The sequence below is a fragment of the Sceloporus occidentalis genome, unplaced genomic scaffold, assembly GCF_023333645.1.
Source record: "Sceloporus occidentalis isolate IW3139 unplaced genomic scaffold, rSceOcc1.0.p SCAF_76, whole genome shotgun sequence".
In the NCBI taxonomy this organism is placed as follows: domain Eukaryota; kingdom Metazoa; phylum Chordata; class Lepidosauria; order Squamata; family Phrynosomatidae; genus Sceloporus; species Sceloporus occidentalis.
In genome coordinates, this window is record NW_028317056.1 from 4,730,069 (window position 1) to 4,741,931 (window position 11,863).

Below are 11,863 nucleotides of genomic sequence, written 5' to 3' on the forward strand. Positions count from 1 at the left end.
TAGACCTCAATTTGTTTTTACACAACATCAATTTTTAATTTCTATCTTACATTTGTAACATATATAATGACCGTTAAGTTCAACTTTATTTTGGCTCACTAGGAAACGAGAGCATCTCTTATTGCGTTCCCCCTAAGGTGAGCAGACAAGCACAGAAACCGTTCCATCGGGAACCCAGCGTTCCAACGTTCTTTCTTTAGGGTTTTAGTGCCGGACGGCTCGCCTTAGGAGTAACACGATGCAGATTCACTCCTTGTTGCTTTTCCAAGATGTAAACGGCTTTACATTTAAAGTCATTTTTCCATAGGAAATATCGCAGGTATATGAAGCAGGTGTCAGCAGAATGCAGATACCAAGCCGTAAAGGTCACTCGGAATTATATGCGATTGATCTAGGGATGCCTGGGAGAGGCCATGGACTTTACAAAGCACACAATCAGTGCTTCTCCAACGCCTTGGTTAGCAGTTCGTAAGACGGCCAACCATGGGCCGAGGGTCGTCATTGAGTCCCGCTGCGATCATTGCGTTCTCATAAATCTGTACAGAGGAGAGAGATGTCAAAAAGTCAGCAAAATGACCCCGGGAAGATAACTCACTCAATGTTATGTCAGATAATTGATGGTATTTATGCAGCTATACAAGTCCACGTATTGAAAACGTATCTAGACGCATGTATGTGATCACCCACCTGGTCCAGCAGCAGTTTGGCCAGGTCCTGATCAGAGTCCTTCAGATGCCCAAGCTTCTTAACGAGGGGATGCCTGGAAAAGAATGGCTACGTCAGCTCGCAACTCAACCTCCGGTATACAAACGCAACACGGCAAAAGTGCACCCTAGTGCATTCACAAGTTTACTAAGAGTACTAAAGCCAGCACTTCCCTGAGGAACTTCCCTGTTCTTTAATATCGAGCGCTAGTGAGGTGGCATTACCCTTCCCATTATCCTCCAGGAATACACACCCTGTGTTGATTTCCAATGTGGGCTGTAGGATCTGAGCGCGCTCCTCACTGGTTCTAGCGAGCTGCTGGGTGCGGAGAAAGTGTCGGGCTGCCCCCATCTCCAGCACCGTGATCATGGCGGGGTGGGTGTCCAGACGCGGCGTAACCTTCACAGAGAGGTAGGTTGTTAAATAGATTTATTTTTAGATGTCGCATTATTGGTATTTCGCAGGAAGGGAGCCAACAGACCACACACAATATACGGACAATCACTTGCACTTACCTTGATATTTGTCACCTTGGTCCCCAAGCCATTCCTCATCCATGCCATCAGATCCTCTGCCTCTTTCTCAGTCAAACGCTCACCAGCTGGGAGGGAGAGCGAAGAGATGAGATGAGATGCAAAACACCCCCCTTTCCCCAAGGTAGCCCCTCGAACAGACAGAATACCTGGCTTATTGTCATCAAACTTCTCCTCCTTGTAATGATCCACAACAATGTCCGTTTCAACGGAGATTAGCTTTTTGCGGTCAAATTCTCGCAGGTGTAACAGGGTGAGCTCATCAAACTGCTCGTAGCAGAAGAGGACCTGAAAGGGGGATCAACAGAACTTGTGAGCCAGCGGTCTAATATAAAGGTCAACATGAGCAACGCAATAGAAGATATCAGGCCGGGCAGCAGCGGGTTACTTGCCTCTGTTTGTTTCTGTTTCATAGCCTCGTAGTAAGGGCTGTGCTCTGCAAGGTGGCGGTTGGGCGCACACAGATAGTAGATGTTGCGTGTTCCGGGCTGCATGCGGCTAGCATAGTCCACCAGGCTGGTCTGCTGGCCGGCGGGCAACGCAGAGGACTCAAAACGCAGCAACTTCCCGATATCCTCCTGAGAAGACAAAGGACGTGTTCTCAATGGCGGGTAATGGCGAGCTATTCACTGCATGATGCTGGGCCAGCAGCAAAGTATTTGTAGTCTACATAACAGGACTTATGAACGGTCATAATGCCCAGGAGGAAGTTGGGAATCTCCAGATCCACAGAGATGAAGCCTCACCTTGACCTCTTGTTCAGCTGTGGTCACAATTCCCTCGCGCATGAACAGACCATAGTCCTCAAAGAACTTGCTATACTTCTCTGGATCTTTTTTGCTTTGATCGAGGAAGAACTTGATCAGCCGTTTTCTGCAGCACATCACGAAGTTTCCTGTAAAGTGGGGAAAAAGAAAAATCTTTCGTGGATAATAGGACAGTTACAGGATAAATCACTATTCCTGGCTCGGCCAAAAGACGTTTCAGTTCTAAAGATCACTGAGACGAGTCAAGATGTTTCTCACCTGATCAGGTTGCTCTCCTGCAACAGCTCCCGACTGAGATTCAGGGGAATATCCTCACTGTCCACCACGCTGCAGATAAAAAGACCAGAGAAGGAAGGGAAGAAATTGGAGAAGCCAATAAGTGGAAGATTTCAGGATAGCGGATCGTAGTCATTTGTTACAGAAAGTTATAGTTAAGAAAAAAGTTACGTGTCTTAAAACAATTCTCCATTTCTCCGAACTAAAATATAGTACAGATAAGCAAAAAAGACCATTACGACCGCATCCATTCACACACAAACTCGTTCTACACCCTCGACATGCAGTTTGCGTATAAGCCTCACCCCTCAGGAAGCGCAGCCACTTTGGCAAGATGTCCGCAGCCTTGGTCTGGATCAGGACCTTGCGGCTGTAGAGGGCCACGCTGGAACCCAGCTCTCTGCTTACATCAAACATGGAAGGTTTCTGTAGACGAGAGAGGAGGAAGCTTAAATTCTTAGTCTGAAAGCATTGGTCTGCATACAGATGCTGGTTCCCAGCAAGAGATTGGGACTCACCATTTCAGGCACATAGAAGATACTGCGAATGTTAAGAGGCGCATCTGCTTTGTAGTGCAGCGTATAGCGCGGTTTATCATACGCTTGGGCGATGAACCGGTAGAACTCTTCATGTTGCCATTCCCCAATCTCCTTGGGATCCATCATCCACAGAGCCTAAAAAAAACATGAAGAAAAAAGAACTTTGTTACCTAAACGGAAAACGAGAAGAACAGAAGTCCTAAAACAAAGAAAATAAATGAAAAGGAAATAATGTGATGACTCCAATTATTTATTACAGGAAAAACAACCGCAAATGGGAGGAAGGTGCAGCATTTCCTATGATCGGCAAACAAAAAGTAAATAGCCTTTTTTTAGGGTGATTGCTTTAAATAAGCCAATGAGACACAGTAAGCCCGCACTACTTGGGGTGCCCTACAGACAGAGTTAAGGAGTTCCAGTTTATTGCCACTCACCTGTAGGGTGTTGATCCGCTTGCCATTCAGGTACACAGGGAAGCTGACAAAGTTGCTGTATTTTGTTACCACTTCTGCAGGGTGCAAGGAAAGGGGAGAGAAAATCAGTGGGGGCATATTTCACTTCTGTTTGGCCCCCACAATACCCTTCATTATGTCAGGGTGGAGAGCACTGAACTAAGTCCCATACTCAAGTACACACTATCTCTGTGACTCACCTCGCACTCTGTCCTCACTGGAGAACTCTTTGCAGTCCTCTTTCAGGTGGATGACGACTTTTGTTCCTGGTTTCACACCGGCAGCCTCGGCCAGCTCAAAGACACCAGACCTGTAAGTCAGAAAGGAACAAATGGTCTTGTGCAGTGAACACATTGGCACCGAGATCAGACATTAGCAATGAGGTCTCTGGACTCACCCATCTGAAGACCAGCAGTAACCGGGGCTCCCTGGCTCGGCAGACTGAGAGTAGACAACCACCTTGTCTGCCACCATGAAAGAAGAATAAAATCCCACACCGAACTGACCGATAATCTTCCCAGCGCTATCGGCTTGACCCTGCAGAGCCTCCAGGAATGCCTGGAGCAAGAAACATATGGCAATTACAAAAACCAATAATGCAAAAATGGGTCAAATAGAAAATAGCTGGAGCTGTGAGGGTTAAATCGTTGTAATAGTGAGTTGAGAGCCTCTGCAGCTCCTACCTTAGATCCAGAGCGTGCAATGGTCCCCAGGTTGGAGACGAGTTCATCTTGTGTCATCCCCACTCCGGTGTCCTATAGAATAAAGAGCAATGCGAGATATAAGACACCTGCAGTCTCCCACAAATTGCCTCCTCACCCCCCCAGGCAGGGGTAGTTCAGCACACATCACACATATCTGTTCAGCGCTGAAGACGTATCTGTACAGTAAGAAAGCAGGAGATAACTGTTCTACGTCGCAGCAATCTGCATTACACTCGGTAAGCAATACTCACCATGCTCACTACCGAGGGACTAGTGATAAAGTTGAACACAAGTACAACATTCTGGGCACTATATAGAAACGAGCATTAGAGCTGCGTGATAAACGAGAGGGGCTTAAAAACTAGTTTGTGATGGTGTGGTAGAAGTAACAATACAGAGTGATAAAAGTATATGTTTGTTATTTTACCCTTCTGGGGTTATGTGAAAGCCTGAGGTTGAATACTCTGTTCATTAAGACAGTGAGCCTTAGAACAGACCAAGATAATAAAGGTTCCCCTTTGGTATTCACCAAAGTACCTAAAGGGCCAGCTTATGGCAGGGTAGGATTGGAAAGGATTAATTTGCTGATTTAGTTCCTATGGGATCACTCAAGGAAGCTGGGAGACACACGGCAACTTTAAACGTCTGGGTTTGGGATTGTGTGGGTCATACACAGAACCCATAACAAACCGGGAAGAATTTGTATTATTTTTGCCAAGCACCTCTATAAACAGCAATAGCAGAGACACGCGAGCGCCCGTCTCACCTGTATGGTGATTGTACCCTTTTCACTGTCGGTCTGCAGGTGAATCTCCATCTCGGGCAGGACGCTCCCCAGCTGCGTGAGCTTGTGACGCAGTTTCTCCAGAGCATCGCTGCTGTTTGAAATCAGCTCTCTGATAAAGACCTAACAAGACAAGCAACCGAGTCACCTAAAGAAACGTCTCCACGCTTCATTGACACACACAGCAGGCAACACATGAAATCATTTAACAGGAGAAGCTGGAGAGAACCCCATAGCCCGGCGTATTTAACAAAAGTTACCTCCTTCTCAGAGTATAGCGAGCGGGCAACAATGTCCAGGAGCTTTTTGGTTTCCGCCTGAAACTCATGCTTTGACACAGAACCTGTAAATACATAAAAAAAAAAGAAATGTAATTCTGTGACTACTGCGGACGGTATTAAGGTTACAGGCAGCTTTACCGAGCGTGATAAGAGTGATCGTGGAAACGTTTGCTCACCTTGCACGCTCTCTGTGTCGGAGATGATCTGGTGTAGAACCTCCTCCTCTTTGCTCTCGGCCGTCTGAGTCGTGTATCTCCGACAGGCCACGGCGCTCAGGGTACTTAAGCTTCCCCGCGACGTTTGCAATGCGTGCCAAGTCTGCGCTGGGCACCGGGTGACAGATCCTGCAATAACAAAAAAAGCACAGGAGTGTGACGTAGGGGTCACTTGTAGAATCCGAGTCTAAGCTCGGTCTCATTTTACTACAAATGGACTTTGTTTTGCAGTCCGTCAAGAACGATTAGTGCGTTAAACAGACATGGCCCACATTTCATTAAAAAAAGGGGCATTTCTTTACCCTTTGGTTTCTATGCTGTGTTCTACTCCCCAATATACCTGTAGGTCAGCACTAAAGACAAAGCTCTCAAGTTCTACACAAAGATTTATTAAATATTAAAGTTGACGTCACTGAAGTATCCCTATTACTTTACAGCTGCCATTCTCCTCTCTCCAACAAAGGGTTAACACCAGTGCTCTCAACCCGCATTTGCGCCAGTTTTGCGGTTGAAGATCTTAGCTGGCTGATGGACAAGAGTATTGTTAGACGCAAACATGGAGACGAAGGGGCTGAGGTTTATAGACATTTTTTTTCAAAGGAAGGATATTCCCTCTTTTAATAGAAATATAAACATCGGCGAGTTACTGCTATGTGTAGGCAGAGATGCGGAAAGCAAAGGAAGGGCTCGGTCCTGTAGATTGTTTTGTTAGCCCTCGCTTCTGTCAAATTCTTATGTTATTTACTGCTTCTGTCCCGTTTACCCATTGTACAGCGCTGTGGAATATGACAGCGTTATATAAAACGATAATAATAACGTGAAGTGTTTCAGGGCAGCCTTGCTGTGTTAGAGTCCAGCCGCACGGGTTAGATGCAGGATGCACACCCGCTGTGATGTCTGCGACCTTGTCCTGGCTCAGAGGTCGTCCAGCATGGTGCAATGTTTGCAGATTGCATTATTTACAGAACAGTGTCTCCATGTGACAAATACCTCTAATCCTCCCCCGCTAGGTACCCCCAAAAAAACAGCAAATAAGAAAAAAAGATCTCTCTCTCTCATATATATATATATATATATATATATATATATATATATATATATATATAGATAGAGTGTATAACAGTTACGAGGGGGAAATAATTCCTTGCAGTACACAAATTTATGTAAAGATAAAGAAAATGTTATATTGTAACATTTAAAAATCTGCTGAAATTAATTATTCTGGGATCTGCCACAACTAAGCGATTGTGACACACACACACACACACACACACACACACACACACAACTGGCAGCCAGCGGGTAACTTTCAGGAAACTACAACTCCCATGCTCCTCAGCACAGCCACAGAAGTACCAGCTGAAGTCCACAGACAGTAAACAAAGTTCATAAAACTATTACTGATATTAACAAAAGTCCAATATAAATCAGGCCCACGTGATTGCATACAATAGATTTGGGATTAATGGGAGTTGTGTCCCAAAATAACAAAATTAAAAAGCATAAAGCGCTTTGGTGTTTTTTATATTTTATTTTTAATAATAATAACAACACATAAATCAATTCTATAAGTGGATACAGATTAATGGAAAGCCCCAGGAAAGAGAATAGATGGGGAGGAAAAAGAACGTCATTATGTGCCTGCTAGTGAGCAGATTGACCCCCATGGGGCATGACAACCTGCCCTCTTACCCTGGAGACCACGTGTGCGCCAAACCCGGGGGTAATTCTTTAACGGTGCGTAACAAATATCATACAAATCACCTGTATCCGTTATACCCTCACCTGCCAGGCTCCGCACTGCCCCCGGGGTACCCCAGGCTCTCAATGCCCTGCTGAGGTTCCCTCTGAGTAGAGCTGCAGCAGCCATGTTCTTTCTTTCCTACCGGCCAGGTGACGTCACAGCCCTGCGCCCGAGCCTAGGCGCACAGAGTGACGTCCGGTGTGACCGAAATGGAGGATGTCAATGTCATCCTGTGTGTGTCGGCGGGGTTTAAGGGGAATATTCAGTGAAATAAACGTGCAATTGTGCACTTAGTAGAGCGGCGGCCTGGTATTTTTACCGGCATTGACACGGAATGGCGGGCACGAGCGGCGGTAACCGGGAGCCATGGGGATCTCACATATAGCTGAGGCAAAATTAAAGAGCCCCATCTATTCTGGATTTGAAGGCCAGCGAATGGCAATGTGATGGTTACTTTAATGGCACTCGTAGGGTTAAAGTCCCCAATTTTAGTGAACATGTGATCCTTAACCCTTTGTGTTGGGTAACAAGCCAAAGCCCGATGTTTCATCCTTCGCCGGGTCTGGCTGACGTTCCGTTTATGTCGTAAATCAGTGCTGTTGCGTCACGCTCCTTTTTACGCGGGACCCTCGTCATATCATAGTTCCCTAATAGTCCGTCCCGGCTGTTGGCTAAATTTGCGCCCATATGTATTATAACACGGTCCCATCACTATGGAAAACTCAAAAAGAAGCTGCCGGGGGCTCCTGTAGGTTGAGGCTCAAATAGAGAAGCTTCTGGCCAAATAATACATTTATTTATTATTTATCTGCATGTATGTGTAGTCGGTGTTCAGAGGACAGGGATTAATGATTAATGTTACCCCCAAAAGGGGCATATTCGTGTCATGAGGATCTTGGGGTTACACGATGCCGGGGACCGTGTATTGATTTAGGGTGAGACCTTTACTGCTTCCCTTGATCTCAGCAATGGGCACCCCACAAATCAACAGCCTCGCCATCTTTATGAATGAGTGGAAGAGCCGATTTTGAGGGTATGTTTTTGGGGGAGATGAAGCCAGATCCAAGCTTGCGTAACAATTTCTTAAATAATGTCCCGACATGTCAACCAATCAGGAGGCATATCAATTCAAAAAAAAACAAGATCTCCATGGAACCAAAGCAGTATGAGATCTAAAAAGATCCAAACAACTGTAAGTTGAATGCTTAGGCTCATGGACTTCCGAACCCGTGCGGAGCTCAAAGGCCTAAAAGAGAATCAAACGGTTACAGACCTTGTGTTTCTGGGACCATCTCCACGTTGCGATATTTATATTTTATTTTTTTAGAGTAGGTAACACAAGCGTTTCGTGGGACATCAATCATCACCGGTTTCCGAGTCATCTGAAAGATGGAAAAGTGCATCCATGTGATGGAAGCCGGTAAAGCATTTGTAATAATATTTGATGACCTTTGGGATGACCTTGGGACTTACTGTGTTAGGACCCCATTCCATGGGTGATATATCTCACTTTCCACCTGCTTCTGATGCTCAATCAGATGCAGAAAACAATATAAACGTTTAGACGCTATCCTATAGACGCTGCGTCACCCAGAAAGATTGTTGTGTTGGCGCCATCTGTGAGTGTTAGTGTGGTTGGCGATGGGCGAACAGTCAGGATTAACAGCACTTTGTGCGACAACCAAGTAAAAGAAAGAAACCCCGTGGATTGCTCGCGAACGAGGCTTCCTAAGAGAAGTGGTTTGCATCGCCTTCAGGTTTTCTCTTTATTATCGCAAATTTTGGACATATTTTTCTCCTTCATTCCCTTTTCACGCCACGTTTCCCTCTGAACGCGTTTGCATTCTATGGGTCCTTGAATGACTCTATTTTTTTGGTGGCAAAAGGAAAGAAAATGGGCAGATATCAGCGATGGTCGAGCCGACGCTTGCACCCGCAACGCCGAGAAATGTTACGAGGCTAAAATAGCAAAATAGATTACAATCCGTCACTGCTTAGGAGGCATTATAGCCGGTCAATGCCCGGGGGGGGGGGGGCTTACAAACTGAGCGGATACTGATTTTGTGCATAATTCTAGGTAGGCATCATATGGGGAGAAATAGATTATTTGTAGTAAAGGGCAGGTCTTCTAACTCATGCATTATCAACCTCAAGAGGTGCGCGGAAATCTACTGACCCGAGTAACTGCTCCCGGCCCGTTGAGTTCCAATCCTCTCTGGGGGGTAGATAGGCCTGTAATCTTGCTCTGCTTGCTCAGACGTGTGTTATGGCCTCTCTAATCATTTTCCGTAGTGTTTACCCACTTAATGTTTTTTTTTATTTTCTTTTACGTTTTATTTAGTGCTATTTGAGGATGAACTTCATGCGGCTGAACAGGCACAGCGATAGAACACAAAACGCAATACATTTCGGGGCATAAGAACGGAAGAAGCCGCAGTGTAAGCACTTAATTCTAAAACCGAACCAAGTCGCTCCAGGGAACAGATTAGTAAACGGCTTGTTGAAAATCCCAATATTTAGTAACCATCCTCGGCACCGGCGTCGACGGCGAGCGGTCAATGAGGTTTCCTTGTGCCCATGTATCCAACATCATCATCATCTTATTCTCTTTATATCATAGCAGGTGAGCCATATTCATACCCTCTTCCCGATGCCGCTAAAGCAACAGCAGGGGGAATATATCGTTTATATCTCTAGCTCACGAGCAGGACCCTGTCCATGTAACGCGGTTTAGGCTACAGTGCCGTTCTATTTTTTTAGACCCTTTAAATAGCTGCAGGAATGGTACCCTGTACCTGACCAGCCTGCTTAAACCAGTGAACAGACCCCCAGCTACACCACAAGTTTGGAGCGCAACCCCCCCCCCCTTCTTGATGTCAGCTCACAATGAAGTTATTTTCTTTATTTTTGCATTTAATTTAACCAGCATGCTATAGTCTATGAGCTCGACTACTAACAGCATTGGTAACTTATCAATGGATGAAAACCAGAATGACCTGTAATCTCCATTATTCCCATTAAGTGAAGGCGATGGTCACTTGCGCCGCAGTGGAATCGAAATATTAAATACCCCGAGTGTGCATCAGAACAGGTATAAACACGTGTTACCTGTGAAAAGTGACCGATGATCCCCAGATGCCTCTTCACAATCTCCACCAATACTAAACCCACTTCCCAATAAGAAATGGCCCACCTCTGCTCCCGTAGCCCTCTCCTTTATGTAAACACACCATGTATACATGATACAGCAGAAGATGCCTCGGGACCCTAGGCGGAAACGATCAGGGACCGCTCAATACAGAAACTAACTAACCTGAAGATCTGTTTGGCAAAGTTTAATGTCGGACACTTAACGGGCATTTACAGAATGAATAAATTAAATCCTCCGCGGAGTTTTGACCTTGCCGTTGCTCAGGTGTAGATGCTTGCTTGCTTGCTTGCTTCAGCAAAAATCCCCAGTTTCTTCTCAAGCTGCCGCTCAGGAGCCTTCGCACGGACATCAGGCTTGTGACTTACGTTAAAGTGGACCCATCACCATTAAAAAAAAATCCCAGAAATAATTTACAAAAGAACCAGTGGATACAATTTATATTACAGGTAACCCTCCATACGATAAACTACAACCCCCAACCCCATGGATCTGCAGTTGGCTTTCCAGGTAAGAGGTTTAAGCACAAGAGCCAGCTAAAGGAGAAAAATATTGCCTATAATACAGCAAGACCACAATATACAAAACAGGACAGGCCAACGGGCAGCATCTCTCGCTCTATCCCATAGGGAACCGTTTGATAAAAACCATAGCCGTTTTAAACATCAATTGGCAAGCTTCCCGTTGGCTACCCTTGGATGACGCTCTGTGGCATAATGTAAGTTCTGTTTTTTAGCTGTTCCCCCTTTAAATAGGCATCTGCACCCATCAGTTAAACCACAATCAATATAATGTTTCCAAAAAAAGAAAAATCCCTCTTAATTTCCCCCCTAAACGCTCATGTATTTTGTTACTAGAAGGCACTACGGTCTGGGGCTGTAAGGAACCGGATACATGGTAAAAATTTCAGTAATTTATATCAATTTAAAGCAATACTTTATATACAATTAAAAAAAAAAACATGCATAGTCCAGCGTACAATGTTGAAAACAGCATTTTCATGACAAAAAAAAGAAAAAAAAAAATGAAAAAAACCCAGAACACTGAAGTTTTAATACCATGTACACTTTACTCAGCAAGAAAATAGCTGCTGTCAGACAGTATTTCCACTCCTCCTCTGTCGGGGGGGACCGCCGACGACCCGCTTGCCTTAAGCACGTCCCGACAGAGAGGGAGTTAACAATGTCATAGGTTTAAGAAATGCTCCCAAGTATCGTCACGCAATCTACCATTCTGTACAATGATTCCGTCTCTCTCCCCCCCCTCCCCCCCGCTCCGTTATTTATACCGGTAGAACCTGCATGATTTACATTTTGATTGCATGTAATTAAATTTTAAAGGTTTCTCTTCCTTTTTTTTTTGTTTTCGTTTTACACCATCCCAAAAAAAGTTAGCAGGAGCCATTTTATTTATTTATTGGTTTTTTTTTTCCAATTTCATGCCCCCATCCGTAGAAAAAAGTAAATAAAATAAAAAATAAAATAAAAAAAAAAAATACAACATTTTCGGTGGGATGCTTGAAATCTGATTTCACCATTTTCGCTCTGGCTCGTTTTCAGAAGACTTAAATGCAGAGAGAGAGAAATCTTCTGCGGGGAAGATATGGTGGAAGAGCATTCTGTAGTCTGGGATTAGGGAGGGTGAGAAGAAGAAGAAAAAAAATAAACCACAAGTATGACAAAAAAAAAACAAAACAATTATTCTTTACAGCAATC

General features: G+C 44.8%; 1 protein-coding gene across 1 annotated transcript; it reads right to left on the bottom strand.

The window, feature by feature from the left end:
• Positions 1-435: 435 nt before the first annotated feature.
• On the bottom strand, positions 436-7,368 carry LOC149285850 (heat shock protein 75 kDa, mitochondrial-like). The gene is given in 20 exon segments (XM_089494949.1): positions 436-470; positions 473-536; positions 688-760; positions 959-1,104; positions 1,221-1,306; positions 1,388-1,526; positions 1,631-1,816; positions 1,985-2,110; positions 2,112-2,133; positions 2,264-2,332; positions 2,574-2,707; positions 2,800-2,955; positions 3,255-3,328; positions 3,473-3,582; positions 3,670-3,830; positions 3,956-4,027; positions 4,743-4,883; positions 5,021-5,103; positions 5,218-5,385; positions 7,320-7,368. Coding segments are annotated over 20 exon segments (2,094 nt in total).
• Between the last annotated feature and the right edge of the window lie 4,495 nt (positions 7,369-11,863).